The following is a 24,836-nucleotide window of genomic DNA, read 5'->3' on the forward strand; positions in this document are numbered from 1 at the left end:
TAAGGGAAGGACTCATTACTCCAAAAAGTACAATTCCTAAAGAAATTTATGTTATTGATATAAATTATACTTCCACTACGACATGGGTACTAGATACCGGTTGTGGTTCTCACCTTTGTAATCATTTACAGGGTTTAAGAGATGTGGAGAGGCTTAGCAAGGGAGATGTGGATCTACGCCTTGGAAATGGAGCTCGGGTAGCGGCCGAATCCAAGGGAAATTATGTTTTAGCTTTGCCTAATGGATTTGAGTTGTATTTGCATAATTGTTTTTATGTACCTACGCTCTCTAAAAACATTATTTCAATCGCCATGCTAGACATGGACGGTTTTTTTTTTGTCATTAAGAACAATCGTTGTACTATTTCTAGGAATGATTTGGTTATTGGCCAAGCTTCTTCCATTAATGGCATTTACATTTTAGAGACCTCAAATCCAACGAATGATATTTATAACATTCAATCAAAGAAACTCAAATCAAGTGACCCAAGTGAAGCGTTCATTTGGCATTGTCGATTAGGTCACATAAACGAGAATCGCATCAAAAGATTAATTTCAACTAATGTGATTACACCATTTGATTATCAATCATTTGGTACATGCGAATATTGCCTACTTGGCAAAATGACTCGTAATCCTTTTAGTGGTAAAGGAACACGAGCTAGTGAGCTATTGGGACTCATACACACCGATGTATGCGGACCAATGAGTATCACCGCTCGTGGTAATTATGACTACTTTATAACCTTCACCGATGACTTGAGTAGATATGGGTATATCTATTTAATGAAACACAAGAGTGAAGCATTTGAGAAATTCAAGGAATTCCAAAACGAAGTAGAGAACCAATTGAACAAAAGAATTAAGGCACTACGATCCGATCGTGGTGGTGAATACCTTAGTCTTGAATTTGATTCACACTTGAAAAGTTGTGGTATTATATCACAACTTTCTCCACCCGGAACACCACAACTGAATGGTGTTGCCGAAAGGAGAAATCGAACCCTACTTGATATGGTTCGATCCATGATGAGTCAAACCGAGTTACCGAACTCGTTTTGGGGATTTGCAATCCAAACTGCAATTCTATCTTTGAATAATAGTCCCACTAAAGCCACCGAAAAGACTCCATTTGAGACATGGAAAGGAAGAGTTCCTAATCTATCCTATATGAAAATTTGGAGATGTGATGCTTACGTCAAGGCTAAACCCGACAATAAGCTTGCCCCAAGATCCGAAAAATGCATCTTTGTAGGCTATCCTTTGACCTCTCGAGGTTACTACTTCTACAAACCTCAAGATAACAAAGTGTTTGTGTCTTCCGAGGCTGTCTTCTTAGAAAGCCAGTTTATTTCTAAGAGACAGAGTGGGAGAAATTTTGAACTTGATGAAGTTCAAGAGCCACAAACCGAGGTAGAGACGCAAGAAGATGTTCCTTCGTCGTCTAACGCGGTTGTACCTCCTCCACTAAGAAGGACGGGCCGAGTAATTCGCCATCCCGATCGATATGTGGGACTTATCGAGGAAGATGGAACACTCGATGTGTTGCTTATGGAAAGTGACGAGCCCGCCACCTACAAGGCCGCAATCTCTAGTCCTAATTCCACCTTATGGCTTGAAGCCATGAAGTCCGAAATGGATTCTATGCTTGAAAACCAAGTTTGGGACTTGGTAGATTTGCCTAAAGGGGCAAGACCCCTTCAATGCAAATGGATATTCAAAGTCAAGAATGGCATAGAAGGACATGATGATGTCTACAAAGCTAGGCTAGTGGCAAAAGGATTTACCCAAGTCCAAGGTCTCCATTATGATGAGACATTTGCCCCCGTAGCCATGCTAAGATCCATACGGATTTTGTTAGCGATCGCCGCATTTCATGATTATGAAATATGGCAAATGGATGTCAAAACCGCTTTTCTAAATGGGCATTTAGAAGAGGAGGTGTACATGATACAACCCGAAGGTTTTGTTGATTATGAAAATCCTAACAAAGTGTGCAAGCTTAAGAGATCCATTTATGGTCTTAAGCAAGCATCTAGAAGTTGGAATCATCGATTCAATCATGTTATAAAGGAAAATGGTTTCACTCGAAATGTTGAGGAACCATGTTTATACATGAAATTCAGTAGGAGCAATGTTGTGTTCCTAATCTTGTATGTCGATGACATACTACTCATTGGAAATGATATTCCAATGTTGTCTTTGGTTAAGAAGTGGTTAGGTAACCACTTCCAAATGAAGGATTTAGGAGAGGCACAACGCATATTAGGTATCCGGATCTATAGAGATAGACCCAAGAGGATATTGGCACTAAGTCAAGAGTCTTATGTTGATAATATTCTTCGACGATTCAGCATGGACAAATCCAAAAGGGGTTTGGTACCTATGGTAACCGGAACGATATTGAGCAAGACTCAATGTCCCTCCGAACCCCATGATGTTGAACGCATGAAGTTGATCCCTTACGCTTCATTTGTTGGATCAATCATGTATGCCATGATATGCACACGTCCCGATGTCTCGTATGCCTTGAGCATGACGAGTAGATATCAAGGAAATCCAGGTGAGAGTCACTGGGATTGTCAAGAACATCCTTAAGTACTTGAGAAGAACTAAGGACTCTATCCTAGTGTTTGGAGGAGACACTGAGTTGCGTGTTAATGGATACACGGACTCAAGTTTTCAAACAGATAGAGATGACATGAAATCACAAGCTGGTTTTATTTTCATGCTCAATGGTGGTGCCGTAAGCTGGAGAAGCTTCAAGGAAGTCAGAATCGCGGATTCGACAACGGAGGTGAGTACATAGCAAAGCATCGAAGTCGCCAAGGAAGCTATGTGGATCAAGCAATTCACGGAAGGTCTAAAAGTAGTACCTACCGCCAATGATCCCATCACTCTCTATTGTGATAATAGTGGGACGATCTTCCAAGCTAAGGAGCCAAAGTCTAGTAATAGATCTAGACATGTACTTAGAAAATATCATGTAATAAGAGATTTCATTGAAAGAAAGGATATTGCGATTTGTAAGGTTGGGACGGATGACAACATAGCCGATCCGCTCACCAAGCCTTTATCGCAGGCTAAGCATGATGGACATGTTACGTCCATGGGACTTAAACGTGTACCAAGTTTTTGTTAGATTTTGAAATGAAATAAAAGTGTTGTTTTTGTTCATGTTCATAATCACATTTGTCTTTTATCTTTAATTTATACTTTGTTACATCCAAACGGGTTGTAGAGACAATTGAACCCCGTTAAAGTGAACACGGATTAACATTGTATTTGCCCATAGTTACTTGTATGAGGTGACGTCTCGAAGTGACTAGAGTGTGATGCGATTGATGGCAAGTTCAAGTGCCATAGAGTCATGTGAGATGACTAGTCGATCACATAGGCAGACTGTTAGGAACATTTTGTCGGGCCTAATGACCGCTTATAGAGTTCTGCAAATTTATATAGCCTGGCCGTGGCGAGAGCTACTATAGTATTCTAATGAGTCGATTCTTTTGACTAAAGACTATTCGCCTAAGATGGCACAGTTTCAGATTAACTTTGATTTGTGTTACTACGACCTTCGTAAATGGGGTCAAATGGGCATATTTTGGGTTATGATGGTGTGGCTAGTCGAAGGGAATGAGTGCGATAGGAATTGTCCACCCCTTGTCGGGTTATATAACAATATCTCGGGGCCACTCGAGGAGTAATGAACGGAAATGCGTGGCCACGCTCGGAATGTATCCATGATAGATAAGTCCGGTCAATCGTTATTCTCCGGATCGAGGAAACCACTCTCGATATGATCACTTGCAAGTACGACCGAAAGACACCTTGCATTGAGTGGGAGATAGTAATAGGACAAGAGAATTGGTGACGCACACTTGTCGAGGACAAGTGGGAGATTGTTGGGAAATGTGTCCTCAACAATAGTGCGATCACATGATTTAAATATCATTATTAAATCTCATTTTAAAGAATACAATTGGGAAGTATTTATATTGTCAATGGTCAAAGCATATATCGGTAATGATTGGCTAACTAGAGTTTGACATTCGTCGTGACGACGGTGGTGATCGATTGACCCCTAGGTCATACCTATAGGGCAACACTCTTAATTGATTATTTAATTAACCGTATAACGTTACGAGTTAATTAAATTACTTGAAAATTGACGGACGATTTTGGAAGTAAAATTTACGTATCATATTGAAATGTGATTAAATGAGATACGGTCTGAGTAATCGAATTGTTTCATTACTCGGATGAAATTATTGTTTAAGGAAACAATCGGAATTGAATGAATTTTTGTAAATACGATTTATAAAGTGGTAAAATATTTTGGCACAAGTAATTATGAAATTACTAAATCAATTTTTGTATGTGACGTATTTTTATTAATACGTTGATTTTTAATATGTTAAAAATACATAACAAATATATGTGACATATGACATGTAACATATAGACAATTGACAAAAATAATATGGAATACATATTATGTAAAGTGCCGAAAATTGGAGGAGTTTTAGCTACATATTGTGTTTATATTATAATTAGTAAACATAATGATTACTAATAAGAGTAGGCATGCAACCCTAGTGTGCATTGTTAAGACAAACAAGGGCATGCATTGGGTGGGTGTTCTTCCCTCCTCTTCTCCTCCTACCCGGTTGGTAATCACAATAAACTAGGTCGTTAATATACTAGATTTAAGCTACCAAATTAACAATTTCTAAGCCAAACTATACTCTAGACTACTCTAAATGATAAAGTAATATAGTGCAAGTAAGGGTCGAACCCAAGAGAAGGTCTTTTAAGCTAAAAACTTGAAATGTAAACTATTGACTATTAAAGACAAAGTTATAGACAAACAATGGTTATTCACAATGGCAAACAATAGAGAGACATAAAAAGGGGGTTTTAGAGTTGATTTGTGACATGAAACAAAGTGAAATTTGCAATCCTATTCTAACAAGCAATAACACAAGCACTTGATGAGCAAGATGGTTCAATAATTAGGAGAACTTGGTGCAATCCTACAAGTTCCAACTTTTCTCAAAGCAAGACTCTTTTCTCTCTAGTTTTCATTTACCCAACAACAATCCTCAAGCAAGTGATTACCACTATCTAAGCCAACAATGATAATCCTACTTAAACTACAAATTCTAACATTAAACCATGTAAGAATTGTAACCAAAAGCATGAAGAACAAAACCAAGAGGAAAGTAAATGGGATATCACAAAGATATGTTTAAACCAACAAATCCTATGATACAATCAATTTCTACTCACAAAGGTTGATACTTTAAACCAAGATAACAACAATCATGAGATGCTTCAACAAGTTATTACAAAAGCAAGCAACTTTGCAACAACAAGCAATAGATGAATGAAAAAGAGGCAAGGGTAATTACTTCTCACAACAAAACATTCATCATGACATTAGAACTTAGAAATTGAAATAAATGAAAGAGTAGAGATTAAGGAGTCAATACAATAATAAAGATGGAAACTTGCAATGGATTACACCAAGTAGGGAAGGATTTAGCCTTCCATAGTCTTCAAAACCCAAAGAAATAAAGAAAGATTACAACTTTGCATCCAAATAGTCTTCTAAATTACTACAAGATTAAACCCTAAGAATGAGATTAAAAGAGATGATATGATGGTAGGTGATGTGAGTAGGAGTCCCCTTCTAAGATCAAATAATGTGGGTATTTATACCCTTGGCTCTTGGCATTAGGTTAAGGCAAAATTGGGTCTTCAAATTAGTGAATCCCGAAACAAAGCGCAGCATGCGCGTTAGGAGCGCAGCCTGCGCATTTCAGCCTTGCAGCGCGTTTTTGCGAGAGCCATATCTCCCTCATTTCTTGGACAAATAAGGCGTGTGATATACCGTTGGAAAGCTAAGATCACAAGCTTTCACCTCAACTTGGCCTTGCATCGATACGAAGTCTAGAACTCGAGATATATCCATTTGAAGTTGACCCTTGTGAAACCGAGTTTTCAATTCTTCATTTTGGCTCTTGTTTGTCTATGCTAAGGCATCAAATCTTCCATTAGCTTACTTTTCTTGACTTTGCACTTATTCCATTGGCTTACCTTTGCGTCTCCTCCTTCACCTTGGTAAGTTATAAGCTAAGACTCTAAAATTACAACCAAAAGTGCAAACCGGTATATTACAACAAGTCCAACTAAAACACGGTATCAAGCATGTTTATTGTGATAACATTAACCTATTGACTCGTCACAATTTGACACTATCAAATTCCCCCACACTTGAACTTTACTCGTCTCGAGTAAAACTCAAGACTAAGTAGGAAGGTACACAAGTCCATCAAGTGAGTGTAGGAGAATCCGATCACTCTTCCCTTACCTCTTCCTTCTTATATCTCCCTCTTGAACAATCCACCGATTAAAAAGAAAATCTAGACTCAAAGTTTTTGCACACACTCTTCACTCACTCACCCTCCTTATACCATCCCTCACACAAGACACGACACAACTCCAACTCCGACACATCATGCAACTCCACCCTTCTTATATCACCAAAGAAGTAGTAATGGTCACTCTTGTCTTATCCCAAGACAATAGCAAAGTGACCCATCAAAATCCTCCTATCAATCACAACTCATCACTACTTATAACACCCCCTTATCACTCCATATATGAAAATTGTGCTACTTGGTCGGCCAAACTCCATTAAGCATCAACAACACAAGTAGCCAAATCAAAAATCCACCAATTTGGGACAAGTTCTTGTGACTCAAAATAAATTAAATTCTAGACCTAACCTCCTTCCAAGACCCTCCTTATCACTCCCGTCTTATCCCTCCATCTTTTTGGTGTTACAATTTTCAATTTTTCGACTTTTTTTTTTTTTTTTTTGAAAATCCCTCATTTTGCCTAAGGTGCCCTTTCGGGTTTTCACCTTAGCTTTTTCCTTTCCTCTCATCGGTGGCTCGCAACTCGATTCTTCATTTTGCCCGGAATGCCCTTTCGGGTTTTCATTCCGTCCTCGGCCACCTTTCCAAATCTTGCCTAGGTGTCCACCCTTGTGGGTTTTCACCTAGCCGGAATTTCCAATTTTCAATTTTTTTTTCAATTTTTTTTTTTTTTTTTTTTTCAAAAATATGCATCAAAACATGAAATAAAACTTACATATGTTGCAATCAAACTCCTCCCCCACACTTAGTTTCCACATTGTCCTCAATGTGGAGGAGAGTACTAGAAATGCAAAGGAGAGTAAAAAATGTAGGAGTACGGGTTGCCTCCCGTAAAGCGCTTTTGATTTTCGTCGTTTGCTCGACGCCTTTTCAACATTTTTCTTCTTCAAGAATCAAGAGCGGAACAACGCAACGCCCTTAGTAACTTGTCATACACACTAGCCCATAAACAAGAGGCATGCCCATAGCATAGATCACCCACATAGCAAGCATAAGTAAGGAAATAGTAAACACAAGATAAGTGTCTCAAGTTTTCATACCCAAGGAACGGTTTCTTGTCACGATAAGGGTATTTGAATGATGGAATGGACTTGGTGAAGACCAAGTAAGAATAAGGGGATTCATGAGCTTCTTTGGGTGATAAGCTTGATGGCTTTTCAAAACAAATTTGAGGTGGTTCCTCCTTGAGGGGGTATACCTCTACAAACTCATTTTTCATTTCTTCTTTAGCATCTTCCTTGACCCCCACACTTACAAGTTTCATAGGCTTTGGAGGTTCCCAAATCATGTCTTCAAGAGCCTCCACCTTCTCTTTTGCTATCCCAACCACCTCAAAAATCATTGCTACTTGGTCATTCTTCTCAAACACTCCACTCCTTGATTTCACAAGGGTAAATTCCGGGCAAGAGTTACTACGAACCAAGGAGTTGTTACCAAGATGTGAGGCATCAACTTCGGTATAAGGAATGTGAATAGGGATCTCAATGGATGACAAGGTCAAAGAAGGTTTCAAGTCACACATATCATTTTCCTCATCAAATAAACCCTCAAAATAAGAGTTATCAAAGGTGCAAACAACCTCTTCCTCAACCTTACTTCCCTCATGTTCATCTTTTTCAACAATTTGACCCAATGACTCTTCACACGACAACTCTTCATCAAGGCCACTAAGGACCGATGAGTTGTCCTCATCCACATGACTATTACTCGAGGAACCATCATCACTAGTGCATAAGGTGTCGGTAGATAGCACAACGGGGGAGTGACATGGAAGTGTGGTGAAAACATAAGCATCCTTCTCATCATCCCAAAAACAATACTCTTTATAAGAGTAGCTCGTATCAAGATTAAGGGGACAAGGGTCTTCAACCTCACATTCATTCTCTTTATCAAAGAAACCATCATCAAAACACTCATTGTCTAAAGTGTGAAGAACCTCTTCATCGATTTTATTTCTATCAATATCACCACGAATTTGGTTCATTTGGCTATTGAAGATGTCCATTTCCAACGTGTTGGGCTCTATTTGTTCATCAAAATTTCGATTCATTTCCTTTTGACCCTTGATAATAACTTGAAGCAATTCTTGGATTTCTATTGAAGAGTTTTGCAACTCCCGTTCTCTAGTGTCATGGGCAAGATATTGAAAAAGTTCCCATTGATCCTCATAATTCCCTTCACGGAATTTTCCATTACTCAAGCAATGCACATGAAACTTACACTCCTCATTTAAACCATAATAGACCAAATGGACAAGCTCCCATAATTTATAAGAATAATTGCATTGCAAGACATATTGCTCAACTCTATCAAAGTAATTGCAAAACAATTCACCCTCATCTTGTGGAAAGTAGATATGAGCCATTTAATCAAACAAGTAAATAATCTATGACAAATAAATGAGTCCTAGTATTTACAAAGACTAACTCCACTAATTAAATACCAATAGTTAAAAACAAGCTTTAGCTATGTTGCCCTTCCCCGGCAACGGCGCCAAAATTTGGTAATCACAATAAACTAGGTCGTTAATATACTAGATTTAAGCTACCAAATTAACAATTTCTAAGCCAAACTATACTCTAGACTACTCTAAATGATAAAGTAATATAGTGCAAGTAAGGGTCGAACCCAAGAGAAGGTCTTTTAAGCTAAAAACTTGAAATGTAAACTATTGACTATTAAAGACAAAGTTATAGACAAACAATGGTTATTCACAATGGCAAACAATAGAGAGACATAAAAAGGGGGTTTTAGAGTTGATTTGTGACATGAAACAAAGTGAAATTTGCAATCCTATTCTAACAAGCAATAACACAAGCACTTGATGAGCAAGATGGTTCAATAATTAGGAGAACTTGGTGCAATCCTACAAGTTCCAACTTTTCTCAAAGCAAGACTCTTTTCTCTCTAGTTTTCATTTACCCAACAACAATCCTCAAGCAAGTGATTACCACTATCTAAGCCAACAATGATAATCCTACTTAAACTACAAATTCTAACATTAAACCATGTAAGAATTGTAACCAAAAGCATGAAGAACAAAACCAAGAGGAAAGTAAATGGGATATCACAAAGATATGTTTAAACCAACAAATCCTATGATACAATCAATTTCTACTCACAAAGGTTGATACTTTAAACCAAGATAACAACAATCATGAGATGCTTCAACAAGTTATTACAAAAGCAAGCAACTTTGCAACAACAAGCAATAGATGAATGAAAAAGAGGCAAGGGTAATTACTTCTCACAACAAAACATTCATCATGACATTAGAACTTAGAAATTGAAATAAATGAAAGAGTAGAGATTAAGGAGTCAATACAATAATAAAGATGGAAACTTGCAATGGATTACACCAAGTAGGGAAGGATTTAGCCTTCCATAGTCTTCAAAACCCAAAGAAATAAAGAAAGATTACAACTTTGCATCCAAATAGTCTTCTAAATTACTACAAGATTAAACCCTAAGAATGAGATTAAAAGAGATGATATGATGGTAGGTGATGTGAGTAGGAGTCCCCTTCTAAGATCAAATAATGTGGGTATTTATACCCTTGGCTCTTGGCATTAGGTTAAGGCAAAATTGGGTCTTCAAATTAGTGAATCCCGAAACAAAGCGCAGCCTGCGCGTTAGGAGCGCAGCCTGCGCATTTCAGCCTTGCAGCGCGTTTTTGCGAGAGCCATATCTCCCTCATTTCTTGGACAAATAAGGCGTGTGATATACCGTTGGAAAGCTAAGATCACAAGCTTTCACCTCAACTTGGCCTTGCATCGATACGAAGTCTAGAACTCGAGATATATCCATTTGAAGTTGACCCTTGTGAAACCGAGTTTTCAATTCTTCATTTTGGCTCTTGTTTGTCTATGCTAAGGCATCAAATCTTCCATTAGCTTACTTTTCTTGACTTTGCACTTATTCCATTGGCTTACCTTTGCGTCTCCTCCTTCACCTTGGTAAGTTATAAGCTAAGACTCTAAAATTACAACCAAAAGTGCAAACCGGTATATTACAACAAGTCCAACTAAAACACGGTATCAAGCATGTTTATTGTGATAACATTAACCTATTGACTCGTCACAATTTGACACTATCACCGGTTTTCCAAGAGAGCAAGGCAAGAGTTTTGTCTTATTTTTCTACATACACTACTTTGATTTAGTTAGTGTATCATTCTATTATTCCATCATCCAAAAACAACAATCCTAGAGAGAATAAATCCTCCTAATCTTCTCTCATAAAAACCGAAAATATTCAAGTGTTAAATAATATTTTTGGTTCAATTTTCTTCTAGATTTATATTATACTAGTTCTTATAATATTCATCTTGATTAAGAGAAAGCCTTGGGTATAAAGCTTAGGGAGAGATCTTATACTTAGATCTTGTTCATCCATAAGGGAAAGCTCAAGATCAAAAGAGAAAGGTGATCCCTTTTGTGCCCTCATAACCGAAAATCACCAATGTAAGGACATGATTTCTCCTCTATTTTATTATTGTTTGCATGCATAAAATCCGTTTTAATTTTATGACAAATTAATTTAGACATATATGAGTATGTTAGTATGTATATGAATCTACATTTCCTTCATTGTGGTAGTCCTCCACCTTAATGGCTTGATCGGCCATCTTCCTGGCGGAGCCTAGGTTCAGGCCGCCGCATTTGATGAGCTCATTTTTCAAGTCTCCTCTAGAGAGGCCTTTCATCAGTGCGAAGGCCGCCAGTTCGCTGTTCAGCTCACGAATCTGCTGAACCTTGGCGTCGAACCTCTTTACATAACTCCGGAGAGACTCGCCTCCCTCCTGTCTGATAGTCAGGAGGTCCGATGTCTCGACGGCCCTCCTCTTATTGCAAGAATACTGGGCTAGGAATGTGTCCCTTAGGTCGGCATAACAGTATATCGACCCATCGGGCAGCCCCTTGTACCAACTTTGTGCCATCCCCTGCAGAGTCGTAGGGAAGACTTAGCACCAAACCTCATCAGGCTGTTCCAACACCAACATGTGAGACTCGAAAGCCTCGGCGTGGTCGGTTGGGTCGCCTTCTCCTTTGTAAGATATGGGTGGCAACTTTAGCTTGGGCGGCACCGGGACCTCTAGGACGTAGGTGCTGAGGGGCTGTCTGACCACGTGTTGAACGACACGCGGCGATCGGCTCCTCGCATCCCTAGTCCGGCTCCTCTCCCCGTGGCGGGAAGGGCTTCTTCTCCGACTCTGGTGAGTCGGGCTTCTTCTCCGACTCTGGTGAGTCGGGCTTCTTCTCCGACTCTGGTGAGTCGGACTTCTTTCACTTCTCTTGGGCAGGCCTCGTCGGTGCTGCGGTGACACCGTCCTCCCGCGAGTGCGGGAAGGACTCAGGTCTACCACTAGCACTTTGGGCTCCCCCGACGTCTTAACAGGGCCAGCTTCTTCCAGTGCTCCGTTCAAGTCTCTTGGAGTCACATTCTGGGCCCTGGTCTCCTGGACGGGTTCCTCCGCTCTTGTCGGTGTGACAGTGTGAGCCGGCGTACTTCCAATTAGGTCCAGAAGTAGCTTTAGTTTTGCTGCATCAACCACATGTCCCATGATGGTGACCTGGTCGGCGGGCAGCGACGTATCTGGTATTATTGGCATCTCGTACTCCGGTTGAATTACCCGGCCGGTGGAGGGCTGCGCAACTCCAGAATTGTGGACGGTATCATCTTGGTAGAACTCGGTCTCGTCAGTCACGAATACCTCTTGTTGTTTTGACATCTTCTTAGCTTTTTGGGTGGGTTTTTGTTTTGTTTGGGAATGAATGTGACTGGCTTCTAGTATCGTCCCCACAGACGGCGCCAATTGTTCCGGGTGTAATTCCAGAGCAGTTATTTGTTACCACCCGTGCTTGTAGAATGACGTCTTTGGTTGAATCCTCCTTGCTGTCTCCTGAAACGATGAACAAACTGAGGGCTCGGCTTTGGACCGAGCGAACTCACTCCGACGCTCAAGTCAGTAAACTCAAAGAGAGAAGTTGTTGTTACTTGGCGAAGTATATATTGTAGAGAGATAAGGAAGATATTACCAGATGAATAGTGATTCTTAGGTTAAATTGTGGATCCTTTCCTCAATGAGGGTTTAGGAGTATTTATAGACTTTCACCTTTTGTCACGTAGTGGCCAAGTGGCCAAGTGGCTAGCAGGTGGAAAGACTGATGTACCCTCGGCCGAGGGACCCATGGCAGGCCGGCGGGCCCTGATGACTCGCCGCCGAGGGGTCTTGGATATGAGTTCGCGGATATGTGCCCCGGCTGACTAGTTGTCCTAGCCGAGGCACAAGAGACAGGCCGATAGGCTGCGTCGGTTAGGCTGTCTAAGTCATTGACTTGTTGTGGATATCTTTGACCTTGCTCAATGTGTTGACTCGGTCAGCGGGTGCAGAATATGCCCCATCAGTTTTATAAGTTTTTTCCCCCAAAGAATCTATTAGGATTAGGAAATTTTGATTTTTTTTAATAATAATAAATATAGTATTTCCTTATCTTTGGAGTAGTAAGATTAGGAATTTTTGAAGTAAATAAATATTGACTTTTTATTTAGAGTCATAAATATGACTTTGCCATAATATAACCTTGTATACGAGAAATCTCTGCAACATAGTTGAAAACGTAAGCTAACAAGGACGGACGACAAAATTTCATCTAGCCCGGAGATCAAAGATCTCAGAAAAGACTGAGCCCGACTTGACCTCCATATGAGAATTTGTAACAACAGTATTAACACCAACTGCTCTGCTTTCGCAAACATATTCCCCAAATGAAATTGTGGAAGCACCATTTTCACCGCCACCAGTAGCATTACTACTAATAGTAAGTTCCACCATTGGACTACCATCACTAGTGTTCTCTCCGTCTTGTTGAAGTGTTAGCATGAATTCTAAACTCCATACTACGTCCCTCATTGAGGGACGTTCATCGCGATTGACTCTTACGCACAACTCTGCTATCTCTCCAAATTTACTTAGACACTCAGGTGTGATTTGACCCGTTAGAGTAGGATCGACTAAAGTGTGGAGGATTCCTTTTCTATAGCAAGCGCGAACTTTAGGAAGGTTAAGGCCAACAGCTGGTCGGGCACATAAGACTTCAAATAACATGACTCCAAATGAATAAATGTCTGACTTCTCAGTTAATTGCCCACGTTTATAATAGTCTGGATCCAAATACCCAAAGCTACCTTTAACAGTAGTGCTAACATGGCCCACTCCTGTGTCACTTGCAGGACCCACCTTCGAGAGCCCAAAGTCTGACACCTTGGCGGTCCATTTGTCATCGAGCAAGATATTGGTGGATTTGACGTCACGGTGGATAATGAGTTGCTTTGTGCCTGCATGAAGATATTCTAGCCCACGAGCAGATCCGAGGCAAATAGTCAAACGTTGGTTCCATGATAATACTTGATTGTTGTTTGTTCCCTTAGTGTCCTTGTAAATGAAATGGTGACGAAGGGTGCCACGGGGCATGTACTCGTATATCAACATCATCTCTCCCTTTTCATCACAATACCCGATCAAGGACACCAAATGCCTGTGACGTAGTCTTGAAAGCATCTCAATTTCAGTAAGGAACTCTTGCTCCCCCTGTTTGGATGTCGGGTTTAGTCGTTTGATAGCCACATCAGTGGCTCCACCATCTATGCAACCTTTGTACACCTTGCCAAACCCGCCCCGACCAATGATTAAGTTCTGATCGAAGTCGTGAGTGGCAATCCTTATCTGGGTCAGCGAGAAGCGTCGACAAATATCAGATGGTAAGGACGGTCTAGAGGAGTTGGCCGATGTAAATAGCTTCTTATATTGTACTTTGCGTCGAAACAGAGCGAGTAGAATAACAGAAACTAGTAGTAAACCACCAATGACACGTCCTATAATATTGATTGTCTTACGGATTGAACTTTTATCGCTTGGAGTTTGATTTAGTGAAGTTGTATCGGTAACGTTGTAAGGTGGATTTGGAACTGCAAGATTTCTAGTTGGATCGCTCAACTTCAGGATCTCTAACCCGCTCAGCAAGACATCTGTAACACTAAGAAAAAGAACAAGGGTAACAAATAAGATAATATTGTAAACCTTACTAAGAAAAGATAATGTTCTCCAACAATTATAACAATATAGGGGCGATACGAGTTGAAAATATATATTAATTAATGTTATTATTTGAAAATGATTTGATTAATACTACCTATAAAACAAAACTGTAAATCGCTATTATTACTTTAATGATAAAAAAATTAAGAGAAAATACATATAACAAAATCCTTGTACATGGGAATACCTAACCCTCTCCATTACCTCTCTAATACACTCTTATTCTAATATATTTTATCTCTCCATCGATTTAAACATTACTTTTATGAAATAATTACAACCATTAGATCGTTCCAAAATTTAATCCGCACCGTTTAAAAGTATTGGACATCCATTTCTTTTCAAATAATGGAGAGAATCCGGACCGGGTATAAAAAAATTCAATGGAACGAGAAAGTAGCGATTAATTTACTTACTAGGCAAGGTAAGGATGAAGGGCAACGGAAAGGGCGACTTTGGAACCATTACTGATATCGGGCATACTTATAACATAATCCTTGTACATGGGAATACCCAAACCTCCAGCCTCCCTCCAAATGTCAAGATACTCCTCCGCAACATAACCACCAATATACACACACATCACCCTCTCTTTAATCCCTGTGACATTAAGACTCATCTCCCGCAAAAGAAGCCGCACCACGTAATCAAACCCCGGATCCACCTGGAATGACCACGTAAGGTTCTTCCCCAAATTTAACGCTGGCGCTCTGTCTCCCAACATCCTGAACGTCTCGTACACTATCTTAGGGGCCACGTATGGTGGTGTCTTCTCAGTGTAGTTTACCGTTAAATTGCTACCCATCCCTGCCAATGGCTGGAACTTCACACCTCGAGCACCTACTACGTACTGCTCATCTGCCTCCCATTTACGCTTCATACCCCCAGGATTGTCGTCATTCCTATCCACGTTCTCTCCTCCCACGTTTAGCCTGTAAGCTGTCTGGAACGCCGTCGAATTGTGATCCAAGTAGTACTTATATGTGACATATAAGTAATTCAGGTTGGACTCGTTTATATACAAACCCTCCGGAATCGTTTCTATTTCTATACCGTTGATGTATCCCAAGGATGATCTTGTATTATTATTTATTATACCTGGAGAGAAGGTTAATTTGAGATTATTTTCACCATTTTGGAGGATGAGATGGAATTCATATTGTAGCGTAGTTTTTTGGAGCGAGTTGAGAAAAGGGTTGAAGTTGTGTAGAAGAGTATAGTTATTAGCAACGAGAGATGTCGAAAATAGGTGAGGAGGAGTGTTGTTGGAGGAAACATTTGGGAAGAAGTAGAGGCGTATGAATATAGGACCTGGAGTGATAGAGAAGGTGTAGGTGATATTAGACCAGAATACTCGAGCTGTTTTGTATGGCAGGTCATCCGCATCCATGCTGGCAACAGTTGAGACGGTGTTAAGGTTAGTCGGAGCGAAAGTAGGGTCATCGTCGCTTTGCCATACACGGTTGTCCAGCGAGTTAGACTTGGTGGACTTGGGTAGCCCACAATTGATGAGGAGTGGAGTGTCTAAGGCATCACTCTTGATACAACTTAATACAATTATAGTACTCAATAAGATCCTGATTCTATACTGATTCCAAATCATGACTTCAAGTTTATTACGAGTATTACTTTTAGTTTTGTACACCCAAAAATCAGAATGTGTTATCTCGATTATCAAGTGATTGTAGTTGTATAAAGTGTAATCGTGGGATGTTAATGATTTTAATTTTTAATGTACATCCCCGACTCGATTATGTGGATCTATGAGTCAAGTTGAAATGTCAAAAGATGTTGCATCAAATACAATTACTTTTGGCGCATTAGTAGAAATTAAAACATTTTAGGTCGTCGTATAGAGTTGCACAATTTAATAACAAGGCGTCGTGTAATACAAGTTGGGCTGGAATGCTACTGATGGATATAGAATTTTTTTCCAAAATGGGGTTCAATAACAAATAAATTAACGAAACGGGGTGAATTTGAAAGTAATTACCAAAAATGGGTCCACGTAGGCTCGGTTTTGATGAAGCTAGGTTCCGGATTATAGTCGCTCAGTTGGGCGACGACTTGAGGAAAAAACGCTCACCTGCTGAGCGACTTGGTATTTTTCGAAAAAAAAATTAATTTTGTTTGTGGAAGGAATCGAACCCGCGTCACTAGCGTTCCTCAATAGACTCCTAGCCACAGCACCAAAGTAATTACTTGAATATTTCATGCTCTTAAAAGTACATCTACCGTGCATTGAACAAGATGCAGAGCTTATGAGAAGTGATTAAAATATTTTCAGCGCTAAGTAGGCATAAATGTATGCCTAGAACAGTGGTTAGTAGATTAGTATTAATGTTATTGTTCCCAAGTTCGAGTCTAGTTAACTGCATTTTTCTATTAACTTTTTTTTTTTTTTTTTTTTTTTGGAAAATGCTATAGTCGCTGGGCTCTAAGCGACTTGGGCTTTAGTCGCTAAGCCCCTAAGCGACTTTGGCTAAAATACTTGGCCCTTAAAAACAACCGTAATTTCATGTCACCCAAGATGTAGTCGCTTAGTGGGAAAGCGACTTGAATACAAGTCTAGGTTCGGGTGTGACGTGGACCCATTTTGGGTAATAACTTTCAACAAAGCTCCATTTTGATAATTTTTTTGATTTTAAGCCCTATTTTTGAAAAAATTCGATGGATATATCATATACGGAGTATGAGTTACTAAAATAACTAATGGAGTTGGGTCAGATTCTAGTGCGGTAGTCAAGCTTGATAACTTCCAAACCTACATTATTATCAACGTTAAAAAGAGGGGTCACGTCGTTGCATGGTTCCACTTTGCTAACATAGTTGTGTTATTTTGGACTCTCGTTAATTTTGCCATGCAAGACCCTCAAACAAGGACTCAGATTGGGTGGACTTGGGAAGCCCACAATTGATCAGGAGCCGAGTGTAAGGCATCACTTGTCATACAACTCACAACAATTATCAGATTTTTTTTTTTTTTTTTGGTCTAAACAATTATCAGAATTAACAACTTGATGCTGCAATTCATTACTCTTAAATTTGTTAAATCAAAACACCAATTAATATAAATTCTGATATTTTATTTTGTTAATTAATGTTGGTGTGGAGTGTGGACTGTCAAGTGTCTTATTGTTAACAGCATATACAAATGGCCATAATACTAAAGTTGGTTAATGTGAATGGTAAGAACTCTTTTTTCTTAAAAAAATGCTCAAGGTTTCCATTCCTAACTCTTGGGTATGAAAAACTCAAACTTGAGAGAGGTCAATCTGTTAAATTGTCGTCACTAGGGGTGAACAAAAAATGGCCCGGACGGACCAGTCTGGTCCAGGCCGGATAAATACCGGTTCGGTCTCCGGATCCCAAAAAATATGGTGACCAGTCTCCGGTACGATCCACATTAAAAAAAACAAATGAAAATTCAATTTACCTTATAAATTAGTACCAGTCCGATCCAAACCTGGGAAAAACCGGACCTAAAAGGTTCCGGTCCACGGTCTTGGGGTTGGTGATTATCCGGTCCGGACCGGTTTTGGACCGGTGAACACCCCTAGCCGTCACTATCCCAAAGGAAATTGTCCCGCTATCGTTAAGACGGTAAGGATACTTTGTTCAAAAAAAAATATATACAAATGGACAAAGTTAGTTTGTGGTTTGAGGATAAGTAGACTTGAAAAGTCAAGATGTTATGTGATACGCAACTTCAAAAAGACACGTGTTTGGCTCATTAGAAGACTTAACAAATCATTTTTTTTAGTTAGGGGACAAGTTAATATAGTCATTCAGTCATTCTTCAAACATGAATACAAACTAGAATCCACAAATTTTATAAACCACCCAAATTCATTACTATTATTATCCTCCCTCCAAGTAGCATCCACTAAAATATTAGTCTCAACACAATTATAATCAATACTAATAAAGTTACACCTATTACCAAGCCAAAGGTTCAACAAAAAAAAAAATCCAGATCATCCTGCAATGGTAAAGATACAACGTTACTTATCATATCCCATAATATTTATATTAAAAAATTATTATTATCAGTAATTTAAATTACAAACACAATTAAAACATCAATTTATATAACTTTTATAACATTTAATAATAAAATAATTAATAAAAAACTTTATTTTTATAATTATGCGAATATAATTAATGTAAACATTAAATATGACTAAAATATTAATTTTAAACTTATTTTACTTTTGTTTTTTATTTTTTTTTTTAATTAAAAAACAAAAAAGGTGTTAGAAATTATTTTTGACCTTATTCTGATCCTAATTCGATTTGTAACCCGTATTTGACCCGTTCCGCCTGACCTATTTAACAGGTCTAGCTGAAACGCCTAGCTTTATACATGCTCCCTAATTAAAGGAAAATTTTGTCCTACTCTTACATTCTACTCCTATGTTGGATTTGGATAGGCAATGAAAAAGTTGTATTTCGTTTTGAATCATGGAAAGTGGTTAATCGATATGAAACAACAAACAGATGTTTAGAGTCTCATACTTATGATCGAGTTATAAACTTATAACACTGTTGTATTCATGGACTATCTAACTTAAGATAATTCAACTACTCCTTCATTTCGGTCAATTTAGTCACCGGATGGAGTTTCACTGAAGTAGAACAGTACATTACTGAAAAATGATGGTGCATAGTTTTCATACATTTGGGCCTTTGGGGTAGAGCTGGCAAAAGCTGACCCGACCCGAGGAACCCGACCCGACCCGCCCGAAACCCGACCCGATACAACCCGAAAATTGGGTGAACCGAAACCGAACCGACCCGAACCGAACCGACCCGATAACCGATAACAACCTTACTTTCTCCAACCCGAACCCGACCTGAACCGACCCGACCCGACCCGTGACCCGATATTTTCTCAACCCGATAGATGACCCGATAATGAACTAGTTTAATAATGGTTTAAATAACACCAAATTGTTATTTATCTTAATTATTTTCACTTAAAACTACAATTAATACACCTGCCTATTATTTAAACATAAAATTACCATCTAAAACGAAATATATAAGATAAAATATATGCTGATAACCTGACCCGACACTGACCCGCTAATGACCCGACCCGACTTGCCACCCGTTGATGACCCGACCCGAAGACGACCCGACATGAACCGAACCGACCCGAACCCGTCAATGACCCGACATAACCCGAACCCGATATGACCCGACCCGCTTTGACCCGACCCGTAACCGACCCGAGTGACCCGATTGCCACCTCTACTTTGGGGATTAGTTGTACATAAAAAATGAAGGGGCTTCCACTAGAAAGCAACAGTTTGCACCTATGCTAAATGATTGACTATTGATTTTAGCCCTATACCGGAGTGAAGACATTTTTCTCTTTCGTTGTTTCCTTCTCTTCGTCGCTCCCCTGTCCTCCATTAAGGCGATTTTGAAGCATCTTGTGCTCGGAGGAAAGGTTTTTCTTGGCTTTACGGCTGCCCTCAATTTTCCAAAGGTTCCATACCTTGGTCTTGGGAGGTGGAGACGTATCTCCAGCGATCAACCCCGGCTTACCATCATTAATGACATCATCTACTAGTTCATTACATATACGGTTCATAATCGCAAGTAGAAAAAAAATTTGCACATGCATAAAAATGTAGACTAACAAGGACGGACGGCAAAATTTCATCTAGCCCGTAGATCAAAGATCTCAGAAAATACTGAACCCGACTTGACCGCCATATGAGAATTTGTAACAGCAGTATTACTAGCGACAGTCGATCCTTGAGTATCAATACCAACTGCTCTACTTTCGGAAACATACTCCCCAAATGAAATTGTGGAAGCACCATTTTCACCACCACAAGTAGCATTACTACTAATCGTGAAATCCACCATTAGACTAACATCACCAGTGTTCTCGGCGGTTTGTTGAAGTGTTAGCATGAATTCTAAACTCAATACTACGTCCCTCATGGAGGGACGTTCATCGCGATTAACCCTTATACACAACTCTGCAATCTCCCCAAATTTACTTAGACACTCGTGTGTGATTTGACCCGTTAGAGTAGGATCGACTATAGTGTAGAGGATCCCTTTTGTGTAGCAAGCTCGAACATTAGGAAGGTTAAGTTCAACAGCTGGTCGGGCACATAGGACTTCAAATAACATGACTCCAAATGAATAAACATCCGACTTCTCAGTTAATTGTCCACGTTGATAATACTCGGGATCCAAATACCCAAAGCTGCCTTTAACAATAGTACTAACATGGCCCACTCCTGTATCACTTGCAGGACCCACTTTCGAGAGCCCAAAGTCTGACACCTTGGCGGTCCACTTGTCATCGAGCAAAATATTAGTGGACTTGACATCACGGTGAATGATCAACTGTTGTGTTCCCCCATGGAGATATTCTAGCCCACGAGCCGACCCTAGGCAAATCATCAAACGTTGGTTCCATGATAATACTTCATTTTTGCATGTTTCTTTAGCGTCCCTGTAATTTAAGTGGTCACGAAGGGTACCACGGGGCATGTACTCGTATAGCAATATCATCTCTCCCTTTTCGTCACAATACCCGATCAAGGACACCAAATGTTTGTGACGCAGTTTTGAAAGCATCTCAATTTCAGTCAGGAACTCTTGCTCTCCCTGTTTGGATATCGGGTTTAGTCGTTTGACAGCCACATGAGTGGCTCCACCATCTATGCAACCTTTGTACACCTTTCCAAACCCGCCCCGGCCAATGATAAAGTTTTGATCGAAGTCACGTGTGGCAACCCTTATCTGGGTCAACGAGAAACGTCGACACAGATCGGTTTGTATGGACGGTCTAGACGAGTTGGCCGATGTAAATAGCTTCTTATGCTGTTGTTGTCTGCGTCGAAACAAAGCAAATAGAAGAACAGAATCTAGTATTGAAACACCAATGACACTTCCTATAATAATGATAGTCATACTGATTGAACTTTTATGGCTTGGAGTTTGATTTAGTGAAGTTGTGTCGGTACCATTGTAAGGTGGATTTGGAACTGCAAGATTTCTAGTTGTATTGCTCAACTTCAGGATTTCCAAACCATTCAAAGACGCATCTGTAATACTAAACAAGGATAACAAACAAATAATGCAAAAGCTGTTAGACAAATTACGAGTAATGTTATACTCCTTACTAGTTTAAAAATACATTTGTTTGAGAAGATGATTCTAATATCCAGGATCAATCAATTATAAGAAATATAGATTATAAGAAATATAGAATTATTATTATTATAATAAGATATAGTGGTCATCAGCATTCTCTGAGAAGCTAGTTGAGACGGTGTTGAGGTCAGACTGAGCGAAATCAGGGTCGTCATCGCTCTGCCATACACGACCGTCGGAGAGGGATTTAGATTGGGTGGACTTGGGAAGGCCACAATTGATGAGGAGCGAGGTGTCGTTAAAGGCATCACTTGTTATACAACTCCAAACAATCATTAGAAATAATAACTTGAAGCAATTATGCATTATTACTCTTAAATTTGTTAAATCGAAACACCAATTAATATAAATTCTGATATTTTATTTTGTTAATTAAAGTTGCTTATTGTTAACGGCATATACAAATGGACACAGTTAGTTTTGAGGATAACTAGACTTGAAAAGTCAAGATGTTATGTGCCACCCAACTATAAAAAGACATGTGTTTTGGCTCACTAGAAGACTTGACACATTGTTTGGTCGAAAAATCAAGCGGCATAAGTGCTTGTCATTGCCTGTACTTGTCCATGACTGTCAATTGTGAATTTTGGTAGGAGGTAGTGTGTGTTGTGCGGAAGTGTGAATATTTTGTGTTAGTTTTTTGCTTCATTCGTGTTCATAGAACGTAATAGTACGATATTGTCCGCTTTGGGCCAAACACTCACGGATTTACTCTTGGACTAGTATTATATTTTCTGGACACTTATAAAGATGATATTTCACCTTTACATTATCGATGTGGGACATGGGTTTGCACCCTAACAATTCTCCTCTCAAACCAAGGACTATCATCTTGACTCGGACCTTGACCTCTATGGAGAACTCCTACATTCTATAGCCTCAACTTCTAGACACCCGAAACATCACAAGCCTTGATAACCTCCCCTTAGCCGACACACTATACTACCACGAGCCATATCTTGCACCACATGTGATGGGCTATGGTGCCCTATTAGATGGGCTATGTACTGTTTGCACCTATGGTGCCCTATTAGATGGCCTATGTAAAAACTAAAAATGCTCAACTTAATGAGGCAGTGGCATTACGCCATTACTTCAGTTGGGAGCCAAAGTGAGGTTGTATTACTAACTTCTGCCCAAGGCTCTGTCTGGGGTTACAGAGATCCGATCCTTCGGGCTTTTCACTGGAAAGGGGAGCCATTACTCTAACCTTACTCGCTCTTTATCACCAGACAAATTTTACTGGCGCTCTTATTTTCTTAATTTATTGACAATTGTGAATTTTGGTGGAAGGTAATATGGATGAATTAAAAAGCTTTGTGCAGCTACCCTTGATAGATGTGGCAATATAAGTGGAGCAGCCAACTTTGATCGGCGTTATTGCTGAGCTATGGCAAATACAAGACCAAGACGGTAAAAGAAGAGGGAGCAGTGCTAAATAGATTTGACGGTAAGATGAACAACCTCCTTTTTTTAACTACGTTACTTATTAGCAGCTTTTGCATTATATTAGATGAAAAGTTAAGGTCTTTCTTTTCCTCTGTATTCTAGATGAAAAAGTTACTGTACCATAGATACAAGATTGTCTAATTTTTCTGATTATAAGTGGTTTCGGGAGGATTGGTTTATAAAGACAAATTTAATGAACATGACGGATTATCGATTAATGAACAAATACTTGAAGAATTACCAGCCAAAATTTGTTCTTGCCTGACTACTTAAAAAAGTAGAAAAAAGTGAAGAAATTATAATAAAAAACAGAGCAAAAATAGAACAAGAAGATGACTGGATAGCGAAGAACTTGGTTAGTCTGTAGTGAATGTCCAACACCCTAATGATAGAGCCGAGGAAGCCAACCGCGTGGGTAACAACTGCTCCTAAATAGATCACCATGAGCTTGTCGGATAAGACCGTTTTAGGGAGTTTGCTTTCGAGGCTGCTTAAACCCATCAACACCAAAAACACCATCTTGTTAACCCGAACAAAATTCCCGTTACCTTCACCTCTCTCCATCTTCAGAAAACACAGTAATTTGTGATATATATAATGATAATAGATCGTCCTAAACTTTTCAATGTTTACCTTAATTTTGGTGGGCCGAATCCCACCCTTAAACAACACATTCTCTCGTTTAATAAAGCTTACAACGGGTCAAATAATATAATAAGTAAAATGCTTAGATGCTCTCTATACAATTGAGATATTTTTTACCGGTTTTTTAAGAGAGACTAGTGTAAAATTAACTTTTCTAGTTTTCTTTGTTCGGTATTATTCTCGTACCGACTTTCATAATTGTCTAGACTATTTTACAATTAGTTTTAAAGTTCATGGAGTGTATAACACTGACAGAATTTTCTGCTAGTGTTCTCATCTTCCTACTCTCTCAAAATTATTTATGATCAAGTTCGTTTCCATTTAAATATTATTAAGTTAAACACACGGAAACTGATCTTGTAATTAAATTAAGTCAGGCATATAATTAATTTAGTTTTATTAGAATAAATCACATGGTAGGTATATCATCAAAAAAGTTTACAAGAAGGTCGAGATTAGTCGGATTGAAGAACAAACTATCCAAATTCGGAAGTGACCCGGGTATAGTAATTTGAGATAACCAAGGAACATGTTCTTCTAGTAACTCTTCTGACGACAAAGTCGAGCCTATAGTTCCATCTTCGCTTGACATGTCATCCTTAATTACTTTTCCATCATATACGTTCGAGAGTATGTCATAGTTTTCAATTTTTTTATGTTCGAAATTTTTTGTAACCTTGATTACTTTGGACCGTTTTCTCCTTGGTATAACAAGAGGTAATATATCATCATGTTGGATATTGCACGAAACCTTGGGTGGTCTACCTCTTTTGCGATTAATTGATGATGATGTCTCTTGAAGAACAATTTCCATTGACTAAAGAAGCAATTATAGGTAAAATTAGTGAAGAGTAATTAAGATTTGGAAGTGTGACGAGAAAATAAGACGATGTAATGCTTTAAAACCCTTGAAAAACTTGTTTATCTAACTTTTGCACGTCCAGATACAAAGAATCGTTGAGGTGAATAGAATAGTTAATACAATAATCCAATAAAGGAGTGGTTTTATAA

The 24,836-nt window shown here is 39.1% G+C and overlaps 3 protein-coding genes across 3 annotated transcripts in view; all 3 read right to left on the reverse strand.

Annotated features, from left to right (window-relative positions):
• LOC141612504 (uncharacterized) overlaps positions 1–24,836 on the reverse strand; it is a 167,684-nt gene that overhangs the window by 93,749 nt on the left and 49,099 nt on the right. The window lies entirely within an intron of this gene.
• Positions 12,956–16,336, reverse strand: LOC141612502 (receptor-like protein kinase FERONIA). The gene is made up of 2 exons (XM_074431299.1): positions 14,960–16,336; positions 12,956–14,481 (listed from the first exon to the last, which is right to left on the reverse strand). The coding sequence occupies exons 1-2, from the start codon at positions 16,144–16,146 to the stop codon at positions 13,095–13,097; spliced, it is 2,574 nt and encodes an 857-aa protein (XP_074287400.1). The 5' UTR covers positions 16,147–16,336; the 3' UTR covers positions 12,956–13,094.
• Positions 19,809–21,568, reverse strand: LOC141612503 (receptor-like protein kinase FERONIA). Its single transcript, XM_074431300.1, has one exon. It carries the CDS (start codon positions 21,486–21,488, stop codon positions 20,214–20,216), a length of 1,275 nt encoding a protein of 424 aa, XP_074287401.1. The 5' UTR covers positions 21,489–21,568; the 3' UTR covers positions 19,809–20,213.

The sequence above is a fragment of the Silene latifolia genome, chromosome 11 (genome assembly GCF_048544455.1).
Source record: "Silene latifolia isolate original U9 population chromosome 11, ASM4854445v1, whole genome shotgun sequence".
NCBI classification, from domain to species: domain Eukaryota; kingdom Viridiplantae; phylum Streptophyta; class Magnoliopsida; order Caryophyllales; family Caryophyllaceae; genus Silene; species Silene latifolia.